Raw genomic sequence first — 18,714 nt, 5'->3', positions numbered from 1 at the left:
TTATTGCAAACTGAAACCCAAAAATACATCTCTGCAATGACAAAACAGTGCCCTTGGCTTGTGGCATGGAGGGGCTGGGGTGGTGCTTGTGGCCTTTGCTGTTTGTTTTCCCATGGCCCTGCTGCTCCACCAGCCCCCTCCTGGCCGTGCTGTGGTGCTGGGGGGCCCTGGGCAGGCAGGCAGGGGGGCTCAGCCACCTGCAGGGCTCCTTGGGGATTTTGAGGGGTTCTTTTTTCCAGCCATGGATAGCAAAACACATCCTTGGAGGGTCTCCAGCAGCAATGGCTGGCCTCTGCACGGTGGTGCCCCACATCTGGGCACAGCTGCCCACAAGGCTGAGGTGATCCCAAAAACTGCAGATGCTGCTTATGCCTCAAAAACCAGGATGGTGATGCCTGGCAAATGCTGGGGGCAGAGATTTTCCCACCCCCTGGTGCCAGCAGACCCTGAGGTTGTCCCGGGAACAAGAGTCAGGTAAGGAAGAGTGGAGATCGACGCTGCTGCACCTTTATTTAGTGTTCAAGGGAAGGGCACCACCAGCGACAGAAAAGCAAATGTACACAGGGAAAGGGACCAGAGACACTCGGGTGGCTTGTGGTGATGCCAGCAGCTGGGCCACCCCCTGGACTACCAAAGGAGCGCTCCTCCATGGGAGTCATTCCCCAAGGATGCACAAACACGGGGATCAGAGGTGTGCAAACAGCAGCCAGCAGCGAGCCCTGCTCCCTGCCCACACCCGTGCTCCATCCCCACCGAGTGGGTGGCACAGACCCTGCTACAGCCAGCGGGGAAAGCAGCCCCCGCCTGTGCCCTGCAGGGATGCTCTGCAGGACCAGGAGCCGCCCGAGCCGTGAGTGCGGCGGGCGCCGAGCCAGGCACCACCGCGTGTGCGTTACTGACGAGCGGGCGGTGGCTCCGAGCGGCCCCGCCCGGCTGCGGAAGGCACCGAGCCGCCGGCGGTGCATCCAGCGCCTGCGGAGGGACGGGGGGCCCGCAGAGCTCCGAGGGGGAGGAGTGTTCAGTTCCGGAGGTAAAGCCATCCGGTGGCAAGATTCTAAGGCGGGGGGTGGATGATTTTGGGGGTGATTTGCAATTTCAGCAGAAGTCTTTGCGTCAGCGCCAATTAACTTCCTCCCCCAGCCCCATCTGGGAGCCATAAGCCAGGCTGTGCTGAGTCTTTTCATGTTTGCAACTTAAAATATGGGAGCAGACTGGAGTAAGAAACCGTTTTTGCTTTCCCCCATCCCACAATTGGTGCTTGCAGCACGGTCCCTCTGCACTGATACTGCCCAGGTGAGCTTCCTTCACATTTTTGGTACTGCCCACCTGGCTACTCCACATTCCCTGGAGGGAATCCAACCCTGCTGAGACAACTGGAGTGACAAACAACTGGGAGGTAACAAAAGGACTGGGGAGGAATTTGGAAACATGATCTAGCTTTGAATCTCCTGCCTTTTGGTTGCTTACAACGGAGGTGTCCAAAAAATAGCAGTTGGGGAAAATTAAGACATCCTATTTACAAGTTCATGTACACTTAAAATACATCACTGAGCACTGTTCCTCTGATCATGTGTGTCAGAGAGAACGTGGCTCTAATGGTCATCAAAAAAATCTTTTAAAGTTTTTTTTTTTTTCTTAAAAAAAATAAGTTATTTTAGACTTGGCAAATCACTTGCCAAAGGGAAGCAGCTGTTAAACAGAAGCAGTGACTCAGTTATACAAGGGCAAAGAAAGCATCAATGAGCTTTAGAGGCCTGTATAATGAGGGAGGCAAGTTTAAAAGCTTCAAGACTCTCCCTGTGTGGCTCACAGCTGATTGCCAGCGCTCGGTGTGCAGCCCCCCAGGTCTGAGGCCTTGGGGTGCCCACGGCAGGACATGAGACCCCACAGCTCTGCCCTCTGCCCAGGGAGGCGGCAGGAGAGCTCTGCCAGCACTCACCGAGCTCTCGGCAGTCAATTGGTGCTACAGAGCCCGCCCACAGGAGGCAGGGAGGGGCGCGGGGAGCAGGGCCAGGGCTCCCCTCCCTTGCTGTGGCTTCGGGGGGTTCACCCTTCCCAGTGATGCTTGAGGCTGGCACTGGCAGCGCCGTTTGTAATGCTCAGTGAATTCAGTCGCTCCTCCCCGTCCCATCCTGCCCAGGGCTCGCTGCTCCGTGTGCAGCGGCTCCTACCTGCAGCGGGTGGGTCAGCTCCCCCTGCGGCTCCAGGGATGCAGCGCCGGAGCGCAGGCCCAGGGGCACCGCAGCGGGGGCGGAGGCAGCCCCGGCGCTCCACCCCCTCCCCGGGGCCAGGGGAGACGCCGCAGGCCCTGCAGGAGGATGCTGAGAGCTGCCGCGGGTGTTCCTGCCGGGGATCTCTGTGGGCGGACGGAAATGGGCAGAGTTTCATTTCCCCGCGCTGCCGGGGCCAGGGGGCGGGCAGGGGGCGTCCCAGGAAGTTCAGTTTTTGTCATCACAGCACAAAAAACAGGATGAGCACCACTAGCAAGATGACGAAGAGGACAACAATTGCACACCACTGCCGTCGATCTGGAAAGAAAAGGAAGCATCAGTCTTCCTGCTTTAGCAGAGAAGGAAAATTTGGTTCTGCTAGGAACCAAATTCAAGCTTAAGCTACAAAAAAACCAAAACAAGAGTTCCTGTGGGAGAATGCCTTACTGCACCACAGCCTTTCTCCTCCAGGATACACTGGGGTTTGGGAACAGCTGTGGGAATTCTGAGCCTTCTTCCCAACCAAGTTCAAACAGCTTTGAAAAGCTGGCTCAAAAGCAATTGGGAGGAACAAGCAGAGAGCTGCTGTGTTTGCTGTTCGTTCATGGAGCAATCTGTTTGCCAGAGGAACGAGAAGGGATCTGGTGAAAGCTGCCCTGAGGAGCTCTGCCAGGAAGAGATTGTGGCGGCTTCCCTTAGCACAGGGCCAGGAATCAGGTTTCCCTGGACATCTTTACACCTCACTGGCTCATCACCTCCGAGAGCTGCTGCTGATGGTGCAGCAGTGGGGACAGGGCTGCTGGCATCCCCTCAGCTCCTAGGCACAGCAGCTACCCCAGAAAGAACTCTTCCACTCTCCCTGGAATAGGTGATTCCAGCAGAAATTGCAGCTCTTTCCCAACACTCAGAAACACTCTGCAGAGATCCATGGGATTTCCCAGAGGAGAGGGCAGAGACAGAGGGTTCACCCGTGTCTGTGCTGCTGCTGAGCTACTGCTGACCCAAAGTGCACCGTCAGCACTCCCAGTGGTCTCTCTGGGGCTGTATTCCCATTAGTCATAAATCCCTCGGACAGCCTAATCCTGCAGAGCAGGAAAGCCTTTCCTCCTGCCAGGTGCTGCTTTCCCGGGATCCTGGGCAGCCAGGGGAGAGGGGTGTGCAGGAGGTGCTGCCTGGGCACGGTGCCAGGCTCAGAGCAGCCACAGCCGGGACTTCCCGGCAGCCAGGCCCGGCTTCCTGTTTGCTCTGGCTCCAGGCACAGCCTTATAAGGACTTTTCTGTGGGTTCAGCACAGAATTCTGCTCTTTCCTCTACCAGCTGAGAGAGATGTGACCCACAGCAGCCTGCAGGCACCAGCAGCCCCGGGGCAGGTGGGATTTGGGAAGGGGATTGCTGCAGGCATTGGGTGTTTAATGGCACCTTGACAGCTTTTGTTCCACAGGCAGCCCGGGAAAGTGCAGCAGAGCAGGAGGCTGCAGAGCTTCCCCTCCCAGCAGCTGGAGGGGGATTTTCCCAGCAGCAGCAGCATAAATAGAAAGGCATCTGTAAATAAAACAAAGGGAGGGGACAGGCAGCAGAGCAGTGTCTGGGCAGGAGCAGCTGCCGGGCTTGGAACCCTTCCCCTTCTTTCAAGGACTGAGAGCTGCTCCCTCCCCTAGGCTGGCTGGGTGGGAGCACAGTGTCCCAGCCTGAAGATCCAGGGCTTGTTTCTCCCTTTCCAGGACTGGATCCCACTCCCCAGGACCTACCACTGGTCATGTGGGACACTTTGGCCAGTTTCTTCATGACGTTATCGAGGCGCGACTGAGTGCTGTCCAGCTCGTGGGAGAAGTCATCCAGCATCCTGGGGACACAGACACAGGGCACTGCTCAGCACGTGGCACATGCCTGGGCATTCTGCACCACGCTCACAAATGGATCCAAACACTGATGTGAGCAGAGCAGCACACCTTGGCTGACAAAATGAATGTGGCCTCCTCTCCTGGCAGCACCCGAGGGAAGGGAAAAAGCTGCTGAAGCAGCAGCTCTGCTTTGGTGGGAGGTAACTCGGGATTCCTGCCAGACTGAGCCTCCCCTGGGTGTTTGTGGCTGAACTCTACACATCTGCAAGGTGAGGACTGGGGGAGGGCCTTCCTCCTTACAAAAGGAAAGTCTCATTAATAATCCGTGATTAGCATCTACGTGTCGGCTTGGACTTTAAATCCCTTTTCTTGTTCAGGGCTTGCAGTTGAAACTAAAATCTTGTTTCAGTCATATATCAAGTGGGAATGAGATCTGCAGTTGCTTTTAAGGTGCTTTTCAAGCTCTGCATGGAAGTTACCCTTTTACTTCCTCCACACAGTGACTGTAATGCATCTGAAAGCCTTCCTGAATCTGTGCTTTGTCAATGCCAGTGCACATCCAGAGTCAAGGTACTAATCCGATTGTCTCCAGCCAGTGGGACTTTGAAGCTTAATGCATTTAAAAGGACAGACTCCTTCATTTGGAGTGCCAGGGCACTTGTTAAACCTTCATTCAGTGGGGAAAAACTCCCTGTGGTAGTTATGAGCTAACCTTGCAAGCACTGATGGCTTGTGTGATGATCTAGAAACAGACACACCACACCAATCTCCTCTGTGAGAGCAGAGGATTCTCATGCTGCACAACTGCACACAGGAGGGAGGTTCAAAGTTCCTCCTCTCCATCCAAGATGAAATCACTTCACAAGGGACATGGCCCTCCAGACTCCCACCAGCCAAACAAGGAGGGGTTTTAGCCATGAACCCTTCAAGCCTTTCTGGAAGCATAGCTCTTAGCCTGCACAACTGGGAACTTGTTTGCAAAGGACAAGAACTGGGGAAGAAATCTAATTTATATGTAAATGGATGGATGCAAAATGACTTGGTGAGCTGCCCTTTAACCCTTTGTGTGGGTGAGGGTTATTTTTAACTTCAGTGATGAAGAGCAGCTCTGTGCTGTGTGTCTCAGGGCACAGCTGAGAGCTCCTGGCCCCAGCAGCACAAAACCCTGCAGAGTGGAGAAGTGGGCAGCATCTGCACTGCACAGCCCCTCCCTCCCTTATCTGCTGGCTGCCTGAGGGGGAGCATGTGAAAAGGAGAGGAGGAAAGGAAAGGTGGCAGTTCAGCCTGCCCTAGCTGCAGCCTTCTAAAGGAAGGGAGTTGCAGTTGGATCCTTGGGGACTGCAGTACAAAATGCCTTCCACAGGCTGCCTGAGGGATCAGTGGATTGCAGGCTGTACCAGAGGCAGAGACAGGTGTGTGAGGACATCCAGCCATGGTGTGAGGACATCCAGCCATGCTGCAGCCAGCCCTGGGCCAGGTTTTTGCCACCATGTCTCACACTTACACCGCCTGCTCCTCCAGCTCCCCGCCAATGCGCTGGGACATGTTCTTCAGCACGCCGATGCTGCCAGAGACCAGCTCCAACTGCTCATCCTGCTGCTCCACAATCAGCTGGGGCCAGAGAGGAGAGAAATGGGCAATTACAGATCTGCTGCCTGCAGCTGCCCTGGGGCCAGCCCATCCAGTGGACAGGCACAGGCTGCTCAGCCAACATCAGCTGTGAGGCCTGGGCTCAGACCTAAGCCACCAGGAATGAGCACTGCATTCCTAAGAAATGCTGGAGAGGAGACAACCAAGGGAAAGTCTCCATGGCATAGCATCCCCATGGCACAGCAGGCTGCAGCCTCCAGACATGCCTGCAAATCCAGCTTCAGCTCATCCATGCTGTATGCACAGCTGAAGTGACTTTGGAAAGCTCCAAGGGCTGGTCATCAAAACCTTGGCAAGGTGAGCAGGCCAGGGAGGCACACTGATGCTGTGCCTGGGAAATGCCACCTGGAATGTGCCACAGCTAACACGGGGTTAATGCAAGCAGAAGGCTGTTGCAGCTTCTACAGCTAAAAATAACCAGCCTGGCTCTGAATGTGCCAAAGGAATAAGTCTGCTGCTGTTTTAAGTCATTTTCAGGGCACAGTCACGCCAAGGATTAGCCTTACCCTAGTTACCTATTTCTGAGGCTGTTTATCCCCCTGCAGTCAGTAGGTAAAACGCGTCTGGAGGCCGAGGTGGCAGCAGGGCTCAGGAGCTTTAGCAGAGTTTGCCACCTCCGAGTCACTGCCTGTGTCAAGGCCCTGCAGTTCTCCAGGCAGACTCCCCTGCCAGCTGGGAAGTGCCTCACCAGGGGCTCTCCCAAGGCCTCACACAGCCCTTGTCACCAATCTCACGGGGACAAAGGCAGGAAAAGGAAGCAGGCACGTGCTCCTGCTCCCAGCCTGATCTGATGGGGGATGCAAACAAACAACACCAAACATTTTCTAACCAAGGGAAGTTGCATAAGACAAACGGGCTCTTTTCTTTTTGCAGTGTTTCTACTCTTCCAAGGATTTCAGCAATCTTTGCACTATTAAATCCTAGTGTGCTACATCTCCTAGACTGTGCCAACTGCCTCCTAAACCCAGCAGAAGCCCCATGGCTCCAGGGCTAAAAATCTTGTGCGCAGATCACCCAGAGCTGTCCTGCACAGGAAATGCAGGCACACACACATACCACAAGCTAAGAGGAGAACTGTCAGGCTCCTGCAGCCAGAGCAGCCCCCTGGCACCCACTTGGCAAGCAAAGCTATTTAGTGTGTGGTGCCAGCTGCCTTACCTGCTGTTGAGCTTGCTGCTCCTCGATGAAATGTGAATTGGCTAACTGCAGCTCCCGGTCCAGGCGGCTGTACCTGTCAGGTCCAGAGCTCCAACTCTGACTGCCACTCTCTCCCAGGAGTGCCTGAACAGATGCAGAGAGCTCTTAGCAACACCCCTGTGTCTGTCACAGCCCGTCCACAGGGTGAGCTGGGGAGGCAGCCAAGGCAGCACTCGTGAACACAGGCACACAGCATCCCCTTCCTCCTGCTCTGCTGCTGCTCAGCCAGTGCTGTCAGGAACTAAACCAACACAGAGCCAAAATGCCAGCCTGGGAGTCTCTGCAGCCTGGCATTGCAGAGATGCCTCTCCAGCAGCAGGAGAGCTGGAGTGTGGCCTGTGTGTGCAGGAGGCCTGCTCAGGAGGCAGCAGTGTGTGCTAGGACATGTGAGCTGGGAAGTGTCTGGGTATGTTGTGTTAACACATGTGCAGCTCCATCTGAGCACTCTGCTGCTAATGACAGGGGCTTAAGAGGGTCTGGATAAAGGACTTAACCAGTTGAGCTGACAGTAAAATAATGCAAACTATAACCAGAGCTGTGCTGTATGCTTATGTTCTATGATCCAGGCTGCCTGTCTCCCCAGCAGGCTCTTCAGCTGCCAGCATACAAAGTTACTCTTGCTACCTGTGAGAGATAAACTCTGCAAAGCCTGCAGAGATGTGGCTTTCCAGCCAAGTATGTCTGGTCCCTGAAAGGGTTCAGGGAAATATGTCTGGTCCCTGAAATGGAAACAACCAAGCTTCAGATGCTGGAGAATGAACATGAGCTGCATGTGAGCAACTGCACCCTGCAGCACTGGGAAGGGTGAGGGACTCTGCCCTCCAGGCTGACTTGTAATGAGACCATCCTGCAGCTCCTGGGAATGAGTATTTGTGAAGAACAGCAAGACAATGACCAGGCTGCTCTGTCAGGCTGAAAACCAGACAGACTGACCATGCAGGAAGCCAGCAGGACATCTGGCTTTTTCTGCCCCCAAGACACTGAGCAAGCTCCTGGTCCCTCCAGTCTGTGGCAAGGGCAGCTCCTTTAGATTTAATATTTTATTTAGTGCACTAGCTTTGCCTGCAGCTTCAACAGAAAGGGCCTGTTTGCCAGCCTGGGCTGTGAGGGTCAGGTCATTGCCCAGCCCAGCCCAAGCCTTGCAGTCTGGAGTGAAGGTGAGGGGCTGGGAAGGGAGAGGAAGGCAGCAAGGGGAAGTCAGCCTTCCTGACCAGATGTGGCCCTGCATCAGCTGGGCCATATGGTCTCCTGCAGCTACCAGGAACCTCATGCAAAGGAAAGCAGCAAATCCCAGGGAAAGCTACAGACTTGTCTGAGTAAGGGTGTCAGGGACTTTGCTGCTGGGAGTGTTTGCCAAGCACATTAATTAACCTGTGACAAGCTCAGGAATGAGTTCTGTGCTTCTCAGTTGGTTGTGTTTGCCACGTGTGGTAAGGCTGAGGCAGTACAGACAATTAACTGCATGAGGCACACATCAGCTTTTACTGGAGTGGGTCTGAAGTCAGCTCAGTATCTCCTTACAGCCTCTCCATCAGCCAGCAAGCAGCACAAGCTGCATCTATTTCTATTCCTTAGATTACAAGTGCAGACAACACCAGACTCCTGGAGCTCCTTCCATCTTCTTACAGGGCTATTACCAGAAGCAGCTGCCTGAAAGGATATTGCACCATCTTGGCTCCTAAATCCAGCAGAGTGCAGGATTACATTCATTGACATGGATTCTGAGCTGCTTCCCCCCAGGGAGGAGGAGGAGGAGGGAGATTTCCCTTTCCATGGGATGGTGCAATGCTGACAGTTGTAAACAAGCAGCTCTGAAGACAGAGCCAGATGGTGAGTGCTGCCTCACAGCTCTGAGAGGGGCTTGGGAGAGGCTGGCAGCCTGTGAGAACCAGCTCTCCCAGGGCAGCCAAATGGACACAGCTCACACCCAGGGTCTGTAAGGGGAGGGACTCCACACAGGACAGACACTCTAGCAGAAATAAATTGCCCATTTCTCATTCTCACCTGCCTGTTTTTCCTTTCAGCCAGTGCTTGCATGGAAGAGTTTGACATCTGATCCTTCATGTCCTGTTCATTCAACAAAAAAAAAGGAGCATGTGAGCATTGGGTTTGAGGTGACAGGCAAATTCAGGGTGCTACAGGGCTGTTTATATCCAGCAAGGCTTCTACATGGGGGAAAGAGGGAAGGGAGATTTTCTTTGAAAACCCACTTTTGAAAAGTCTGTAAACATACTGTAGACAGTTTCATTATTATACTAATACTGGAATCAACAGCTTTGGGATATTTTGAAAATATTCCTCATGTACTACTCATTTTTCTCCACGTTGATGTGTGAATAATGAATGTTCCTGTTGACAGAATGTGAGGAAGTGTTTGTCAAGGCCTTGAAGCCTGTAACCTCCTGTGCTTTATTCCCAGCTGCATGTGGTTTTATATTCTATAGCAGGAGGTAGATTTGCTGTCCTGTAGCCATCCTCTCTGTGTCAGTGTTCTCTCCTATCAATTAATTTCTGCTGGAGCTCCTGCAGAAAGTCCCTAACCACAGAAGGCTCCCCAGCACAATGTAACATAACCTGGTTGGCATAAATTAGCAAGAAGCCAACATCATCTGGCAGAGGCTGATCCACCAGGAGAGGATTCAGCTCTGTGTTACTGTTCAGAGATGTGCACCACATCACCAGAGAGCACCACCACATCCCACTTGGTTCATTCTCACTGGCTGCAGCACATCACAAACTTCCCCCATGGAAACTGGAAGCCAGCTGCACAGAGCCACTTATATATTTCATTTCCCAGTGGGAGACACTGCTCCAAAAGCCATTAGCCAGCATTTTTCAGCCAGGAGAAGAGGACCAGAGAGCAGGCTTGCCTGATCCTGCCCATTAGGGAGTGGACTACACCATGGGCAAGGCAGCAAACACATGCCTGCTACCTGGGGCCAGTGTGGTTGTGGGATCAGTTCCCAGGCAGCAAACCTTAGGAACTGCATCCAGACCACAGCACTGCAGGCAGGGTAACAGGCTTGCTGCCAGCCACACCAGTGCCTTCTGTGGAGCAGCAACATCAGAGTCATGAGGGACAGCAGAAACTCAGTGTGGCTATTAATGGAGAATTTCCCAACTAGCAGCTTGTTACCAGGCTTTGGAAAGATGTTTCTTCTCTATTTGTTACCACCAAGTTGTTAAAATCCCCTTTTTGCTTCTCAAGCATAAGCCTAAACTAAAAAAAAAAGTCTTCCTCAAGCTAAAAATAAATCCAGTGGTTGTTTGGACTATTTTGCAGTGGTAGGAAGTTGAAGTCACCGTGTCAATAACAGCAGGCTTTAAACACCTGTCAGTGTTCAAAGTGGTGTCTCTGTTGCTGAAAACCAGAGCTACAAATGGTCAGGACTGTTGAGATTTCCCTCAACTCTGAAGCTGCAGAGTTTGTACATTGCAGCTGGGTATTTACTCTTCCTCCTGTTACCACAGGCTCCCAGAGCACTGTGAAGCCTTCAAGGCTCAGCAGCACAAAAAGAGGGAATTCCATGGGGCGCCTGCACCCCCAAACCCTTCTGGGCAGCTCCAGGAGGGAACGCTCGGGGAAAAGGAGGAAGCCTGAGACTCAGCAGGGTGCAGCTTCATTCTCTGCTCTCCATCCCAGCCCAGATTTCCTTTTTTAGCCCCAATTCCCCCAGGCCCTGAGGCCAGGGCAGGCTCCTTACCCTGACCACCTGGCGCGTGCTGGTGATGAAGGCTTTGCGGATGCCCAGCTCCGTGGCATCGAGGTTGAATTTCCGTGGGTTTGCCTCCACAATGCCTGGGCACCGAGTCAAGGAGCCCCCAGAAATGGCACTGGGCACAAACAAAGCGTGCCAAGGGGCACCTGTGGCGTGCCTGCTCCCAAAATGTGAGCAGCAAAGATGGAGCAGGAGACACGGCAGGAATGTGCCGTGCAGCTCAAGCACACACACAAGGTTTCTCTTTTCCACGTGTTTTTTTGGTTCTGAGGAACACAAGGGGAAAGGAGGATTTCTGGAAGGCAGCCTAGAGAATGAACTGACCCTGCAGAAATCCAGATTCACACAACACAATAGGCTTTCTACAACAAAGCCCCTTAGAATATACTTTGCAAAAAGGCAAAAGGAAAAATCCTTGACTTAATGTCTCATTTGCAATTTGAGAAAAGCCGATGTGAACACAAAATTCAATCCCAAACAGCCCTGATTTTTGCAAAGACTGACGTGCACTGGGACTTGGCTATTTAGCACAACCTGAGAACTGCAGCTACCCCCAAAGGGCCACAAAAAGGATATTAATGGTTTCATCCAGGTCCTCCAGGTCCCACTCGATGCTGCGCAGGTTGTTCCTGAGCTCATTGGTGGTCCAGTCGATTTCCTCTCTTGTGGCGATGGAGGGATCCTGTAGGAGCTCTGTCCACCTCTGGAAGAGCCCCTGGGCAGTGTTCACAGCTTTCTGCACCTCCCTGCAGCCAGGAGAGTGAAGAGAAGCCCAAATTATCCCCAGCTGCCCTGCAGCAGTGACAGCCCCGTGTGCAGCTGAGCAGGGGCGCCGCAGCTCCACCCCAAACACCTTCCTTCCAACAGCTTGGTGTTGATTTTGTAAAACAAGGATTTGCCCTGATCTCACTGCAGCATGAGGTTATTCATGAAGGGACCTATTTCTCCAGGGGGAGATGCTGAGTGTCACCAGGGCAGAGGGTCTGAACAAGGCAGCTCTTTGGCAATCCACACTTTGCATTCCTCTCTCAAAAATTTTTCCTCTCAAGGCCCTAAAATACCCATGTAAGATACCTGATGGTATCTTATAGATACACACAGAGCTACAGGAACTGTCCCCACACCACAGCCAGGCAGATTGTTGAGTGCAGAACTGTTTATTTTAATTAATCATTTAAAAAAAAATACACAGGCCTGCTATGGTGGCTTAGGAAGCACAAGTTTTTTCTGCTGCTCTAAGCTCTTTTGGAGAGGAGTGCATTCACAGCAGGGGAAGGCAGTGCTGACAGCTTGCTTTGGGGCAAGCAGGTTTGTAAATTTGGGTCACAGACTCTCAGGGTGGTCGGCTGCATTTCCAAACTGTGGTTCTGAGCTGTGAGCTGCTCCCCCAGGTGCACAGGGAGCTGGGGATGGGAAGGGACAGGAGATCAGATTGTGGTGGTGGCCACCATGAGCTCGCACAGACGTTTCACCCCAGTGAAGGAAAGCAGGAGAGGCCCAGAGCAGATGAACTGTTCTGTCCTGCCAGGACTGCAGCTCTCCAAGTTCCACCAGGGCCTGAAGTTCTCCAGTTGCTGCAGTTTCTCAGCACTCTGATGTGTGTCCCTGCTACTGCTCTGCCACTCTGAGTGCCCTACAGCCAGCAGCCTGCACTGAGCGTCTGCAAAACTTCATTCCCTCCTCTACTTGCCAGCACAAGTTTTGGTTTTGTTTGGTTGTTGTTTATTTTGTTTTTCCGCGCCTGTGGAAGTCCCCAGCAGCAAGAATGTAAAGCAGAGCTGGGTGTCCTCTGATGGGAGGAGCTACAGACACCAGGAAAGCAAACCAGGAGCAGTTTGGTGGCTCCAGCACCAGCAGCCCCTCTGACCTGCCAGGTAATAATTAACTGTGGCAGGGAGTGGCAGCACGTCCCCTTTCCCCTCCCTGCCCTTCCCCACACGCTGCAGGAACATCTCTGGAAAGTTTGACAGGACAGACGTTTGCTCCCCACCCATGGCAACTCCTACACCTTCCTCTTAGTTCAGCCTGCTAAAGGGATTCACTTTCCCTGGCTGCATCAGTTTCCCTTCCCATGCTTTTGTTCTTGCATGGCTCTCCCAAACACCCCACACAGCCCCTGTGCCGGCCCTCAGGGCTGTTGTGCTGTGACACGGGGCACAAGAGCAGCCCCCAGCACAAGCTGAAGGTGGCCCGAGGGCAGTGTTGAGCGATGGAGCTGCTTCCACAGAATCACAGAATCGCTGGGGTTGGAAGGGATCTCTATGGATCAGCCAGCCCAAAGCCCCTGTCAAGGCACTGTCACCTGGAGCAGGGGACACAGGGATACCTCCAGGTTTGGAGTGTCTCCAGCAAACTCCATGACCTCCCTAGGAAGCCTTTTCCAGTGCTCTGTTCACTGTAAAGTTCTTCCTCACCTTGAGGTGGAACTCCTTGTGTTTTAGTTGATGGCCTGTTGCTGCAAAGGGTCTGACAACATCCTCCTGACACCATTAGAGATATTTATATGGACTGATGACACCTCCTCTGTCGTCTCTGGACTAAGCAGGCCCAGCTCCTCCAGTCTCTCCCCACCAGAGATGCTCCAGACCCTAAACCATCTTTGTGGCCTCCACTGGACCCTCTCCAACAGAGCTCCTTCCACCCCATTAATGACAATTTTCCTTTGGCCACCTCTAGCTGGTATTTCCCTGCGTTCTCCGCAGGCTTCCTCTCAGGGCCATTGTTTGTCCCACAGCTGCTCCCTGCTCCTCTCCACCGCTCCCCATTGTCCCCCCTCCTTCCAGCCGCCAGTCCCCGCTTTGCCCGCTGTCCCCAAGGCCGGGGGGCCCTCACAGAGCCCGGGGAGGCCCGGCCGCGGCCCGGCCCCTGCCCTGCTCCCCGCATGGCCCGGCACACACCCGCGCTCAGCCCCTCAGCAGCACTGGGGGGCCCGGCCGCCATTTTCTCCCCCTCACACACAGACCCCCGCCCGCCGCTCGCCCCCCGCTCCGCGGGCCTCCCGAGCTGCGCGGCGGCCCTGCCCGCCCCCTCCGCGCCCGGATGAGTTCTCGTCCCTTTCCGCGTCCCTCTCCCCGCTCCCGGAGCGCTCGGAGCGCGGCGCTCACCCCTTCACCACGAAGAAGGGGTCCTCCATCGACATGGCGCTGCCGCCGCCGCACGCCACGGCCGCCGCCAGGCCACGCCCCCTCCATCGGGACACGCCCCCACAACGCCCTCGGCGGGCCACGCCCCCGCCGCGCGCCGGAGGGGCGGGGCCGGGTGACGTCACCCGTCATGGCGGCGGTGGCGCTCCGTGCGCTGAGGGGTCGCGGCCTTGTCCCGGCCGCTCTTCCCGCAGAGCCCCGGTGTCCCTCGTGTGTGAAAATTGCGTATTTTATCATTGGCTTTTCGCATTAGTTCAAATTAATATTATATGTGTTGCGTTAGAAAGTGATGCTGTATTAATTCTCTTAGGTAGTGTGTTAAATATAGTTTTCGGTTATAACATAAGGTGAAAATAAAAGCTATGCTATGTAGGATACTTTTTTCCTAAAGAAAGGACTCGCACAGAGATAACGGCCACAAGACACCTGAATCTTTCAGAGAAAGAGAATTTACTGCTCCATTATCAGAAATGAACTTCTTCCTGCCTCGCTCAGCCATGAAGATGCAGTCAGGATTCAGAGGAAGAAGCTGACACTGCCCAGACAGAATCCTGTGTTTGAATGCCATTTATGCATCATGGATGAGGTGTATGAATATGCAACAGGTTATTGCTTTTAAGGGTTAATCCTCTGTTAACGTGGGTCCTTTTTCGGGCTTATTTTGCTCAGAAAGAGGTACCTGGACTGTCTGTAACCCTCTGTTTCTATTGTCTCATATTGTCCTAATCCAAATTGTCCAAATTATTATTACTCTAATTATATCATTATTTTATAACCATTTTATTACTATTAAACTTTTGAAATTATAAAGATAAGTGATTGGTGTTTCTCCCATTCAGGTCAGGAGGGAGCATGGCGGTGCCACCTCCCCTCTCACCCCAGAGCTTGTGACACAGGGCTGTGCCCACAAAGGGCTGGCATATCTCCAGCTGGGGACACTCCACGACCTGTCTGGGCACTCTGTTCCGTCCTACAGAGAAAAAGTTCTTCCTTTTGTTCAGCTGGAACTTGCTGTACATTGTTTCCCATCCTTTCCCTCCCATGTCCTGGAGCAGAATCTGCCTCCATCTCCTTGGCACCCTTTCCTCAGAGCCCAGAGCTGCCCACAACACTCCCAATGTGCTCTCCTCAGGGAGAATAGGGATGCAGGATCCCTGATCCCAACACTCTGCTCTCAGCAGCCCTGTAAGGACAGAGGTGGTGACAACTTCCCAGGCAGTTCCTTCCCACAATGGTCCTTAGTACCACTGTGCCACCAGCAGCACTGTGCAGAGGGTGGTGTGTGTCCCATCCCTTGGGTTTTGTGGATTAAAGATATTATTTTTTTATTTTATAGAACTAAAAGCAGCCTGCTCAATGCAGAGAAAAGGTGTTCAAGCACCATCTCCTCACACACCTGCAGTTAGCAGCAGTGTTGTTCATGTCACACTCTTCTGTTGAGAAGAAATTTTGTCCTTTATTCCAAACCCAGAAGATAAAACTCCTTCCCTCTCACAGGATTTGCAGTGTTTAAAACCTCACATAAACCAGCCAGCCTCCTTCCCCCAGTTCCATGGAGCAAAACACAAAACCCTTGGCACTGTGGGGCTGTGTCCTGCAGGAGTGGCTGTTCCCAGGCAGCGAGGGAGGAAGCAGGAGGGAGGCACAGGCAGCCTGCTCGGCTCCTGCTGCCCTTCCTGCCCTGCAGAGGCACAGCACTGCTTCCTTCCTCCTGCCCTGTCAGGGGTGAGAACAGCCCTGTGTGGCTTGGGTGTTGTCCATCCCTGAGCGAGGATCCTCATTCCCAGTCTCTCAAATCTCAGGGTTCTTTAGGAGCTGAGCACATGCTCTGCTTCCTTCTTCCTGCCCTGTGAGCAGTGAGAACAGCCCTTGGATGTTGTCTATACCTGAGTGAGGATCCCTGGATCCCTCATTCCCACTCTCTCAAATCTCTGGGTTCTTTAGGAGCTGAGCACAGGCTCTGCTTCCTTCCTCCTGCCCTGTCAGGGATGAGAATAGCCCTGTGTGGTTTGGGTGTTTTCCATCCCTGAGTGAGGATCCTCATTCCCACCTCTCTGAAATCCCTGGGCTCTTTAGAAGTTGAGCACAGGCTCTGCTTCCTTCCTCCTCCTGTCTTGTGAGCAGTGAGAACAGCCCTTGGATGTTGTCTATACCTGAGTGAAGATCCCTGGATCCCTCATTCCCACTCTCTCAAATCTCTGGGTTCTTTCGGAGCTGAGCACAGGCCCTGCTTCCTTCCTCCTGCCTTGTGAGGGGTAAGAACAGCCCTGTGTGGCTGGGATGTTGTCCATCCATGGATGAGGATTCCCCATTCCCAACTCTCAAATTTCTTGGCTCTTTAGGAGCTGAGCACATGCTCTGCTTCCTTCCTCCTGCCCTGTGAGCAGTGAGAACAGCCCTGTGTGGCTGGGATGTTGTCCATACCTGAGTGAGGATCCTTGGATCCCTCATTCCTACCTCTCTGAAATCTCTGGGTTCTTTAGGAGCTGAGCACAGGCCCTGCTTCCTTCCTCCTGCCCTGTGAGCAGTGGGAACAGCCCTTGGATGTTGTCCATCCCTGGATGAGGATTCCCCATTCCCACCTCTCTCAAATCTGGGCTCTTTAGGAGCTGAGCACAGCTCCCGGGCTTGCAGCAGCTGGCAGGAGGAGGATGATGCCTGCAGAGCTCTGGGAGATGTCCCCATCCATGTACACATAGCAGAGCCAAGTCCCTGCCTTACTCCCATCTTAATTGGGTTGATTTTGCAGAGGCTTGGCCAGAGTTTTTTACAGAAAGGGTGATAAAGTTCTGGAATGGCTGCCCAGGGAGGTGGTGGAGTCCCCATCCCTGGGTGTGTTTAACAAAGCCTGGATGTGGCACTGGGTCCAGGGTTTAGCTGAGGGGTTGGGGCTGGGTTGTGGGAAAACACCAATCACTTGTTTTTTTGTTTTTTTTTTTTTTTTTTTTTTTTTTTTTTTTTTTTTTGTTTTTGTTTTTTGTTTTTTGTTTTTTTTGTTTTTTGGTTTTTTTTGGTTTTTTTTTTTTATTTTAGAAGTTTAATGATAATAAAATGGTTATAAAAATAACAATACAATTAGAGTAATCATAATACGGACAAATTTGATTAGGAAAATATGAGACAATAAAAACAAAGAGTTACAGACTGTCCAGGTACCTTTTTCTGGGCAAAATAAGCCCGAAAAAGGACCCACATTAACAGAGGATTAACCCTTAAAAGCAACAGCCTGCTGCATATTCATACACCTCATACATGATGCATAAATTGCATTCAAACACAGGATTCTGTCTGGGCAGTGTCAGCTTCTTCCTCTGAATCCTGACAGTGCCTTCATGGCTGAGCGAGGTGGGAAGAACTCGATAAGAGAGCAATAAATTCTCTTTCTCTGAAAGATTCAGGTGTCCTGTGGCTGCTATCTCAGTGTGAGTCCTCTCTTAAAAAAAGTATTTTACGTAGCATAGTTTCTATTGTAACCTTATGTTACAACCTAAAACTATATTTAACACACTACTTAAGAGAATGAATACAGCATAACTTTCTAACATAACCCATATCATATTAATTTCAATATTTGTGACAAACACCAATCGTAAAATGCACATTTTCCACGGCTGGACTCGATGATCTTGACGGTCTCTTCCAGCTTGGTCATTCTGAATTCTGTGACTCCCCCATATTTTAAGCAAAGAGCACATCCTGGCCTGCACTCCCCAAGGGTGGCAGTGGCCACAAGCCCCGTTTGCAGAGGTGCCTGCTCAGCCTGGGAACAGCAGAGGCGCTTTTGCAACCCCAGCAGAGCTTTCCTCACGCTCACGCCGGGCTGTGGCACACGTTGAACCGGTTTCTGCACCTCTTGGGCTGAGAATTCCACCTCCTGCTCTGGCCAGCCCCACACCAGGGGTGGTGCAACGGGTGGCAGCTTTGGGGCTGGAGTTTGCCAGCCTTTCCTTGCCGAGTTTGGGATGCCTTTCCCACGCTGGCAGCGTTTGGGGCGTCCCTGCCAAAGGTGTGCTTAGCATGGGAGGTTCCCTCCTCCAGGAACAAGGAGAGTCCCAAGGAGTTGCTGGTCCAGTTTGTCTGTCCCTGTCCCACAAAGACCTTGTGCTTCCCCAAAGCCTCATGATCCTCCTGTGACTTCCACCTGTGCCCGAAACCTTCGCCGCGCTGGCAACGGAAAAGGGAAAATGTCCTGTTGCCTCTTAGAATTACTAGGAGTAATTACCGAGAATTTTACTTTCAGAATCTTTCAATAAATTTTGTGAACACTTTATTCACCAATTTGAAAATATTTTGGTTTTCTTTTCACAGAATTACTTAGGTTGTTAAATACCTAAGATCGTTGAGTCCATTTGCAAAAAACATGTAAAGCTTCACAGAGCTGTTGAAGGCTGAAAATAAGGACTTTTACCAAATTTTTACCAAATATAGAGAAGTTGTAAACTTTCAAGGGATAAAAGAGACAGCCTGGTCTTTGATGTTACAAATTAATTTATGTGATGGAGTAAATAATTTAGATTTTCACCTCAAAGCCACTCCAACCACGCTGTGGTTTGTATTTTTTAGGTTTATTATTTTTTTGAGTAATTACCTAGAATTTTGCTTTCAGAAATCCTTCAATACAATACTTGAACACTTATTTGAAAATGTTTCTTTTTACATAATCACTTAGGTTGTTAAATACCTAAGATTGTTGAGTCCATTTGCAAAAATGAATAAAGCTTCACAGAGCTGTTGAGGGCTGAAAATAAGGATTTTTACCAAATTTAGGGAAGTTGTAAACTTTCAAGGGATAAAAGACACAGCCTGATTTTTGATGCTAGAAATTAATTTGCGTGATGTAGTAAATAATTTAGATTTTTTTCCTGAAAGGCACTCCAACCACACAGCGGTTTATATTTTTTAATGTAAAAAAACCACTTTTTTTTAGAGTAAAAAGATCACTTTTTTAGAGTAA

At 51.9% G+C, this 18,714-nt stretch overlaps 1 protein-coding gene across 1 annotated transcript; it reads right to left on the bottom strand.

Annotated features, from left to right (window-relative positions):
• Nucleotides 1–485: 485 nt before the first annotated feature.
• STX6 (syntaxin 6) lies at nucleotides 486–13,794 on the bottom strand. The gene is made up of 8 exons (XM_063165367.1): nucleotides 13,722–13,794; nucleotides 11,194–11,363; nucleotides 10,603–10,697; nucleotides 8,903–8,965; nucleotides 6,860–6,982; nucleotides 5,556–5,662; nucleotides 3,959–4,053; nucleotides 486–2,528 (listed from the first exon to the last, which is right to left on the bottom strand). Exons 1-8 carry the CDS (start codon nucleotides 13,754–13,756, stop codon nucleotides 2,452–2,454), a joined length of 765 nt encoding a protein of 254 aa, XP_063021437.1. The 5' UTR covers nucleotides 13,757–13,794; the 3' UTR covers nucleotides 486–2,451.
• Between the last annotated feature and the right edge of the window lie 4,920 nt (nucleotides 13,795–18,714).

The sequence above is a fragment of the Melospiza melodia genome, chromosome 11, assembly GCF_035770615.1.
Source record: "Melospiza melodia melodia isolate bMelMel2 chromosome 11, bMelMel2.pri, whole genome shotgun sequence".
NCBI lineage: Eukaryota > Metazoa > Chordata > Aves > Passeriformes > Passerellidae > Melospiza > Melospiza melodia.
Note: the sequence above shows the minus strand (reverse complement) of the source record. Positions and strands in the feature narration are given on the sequence as shown.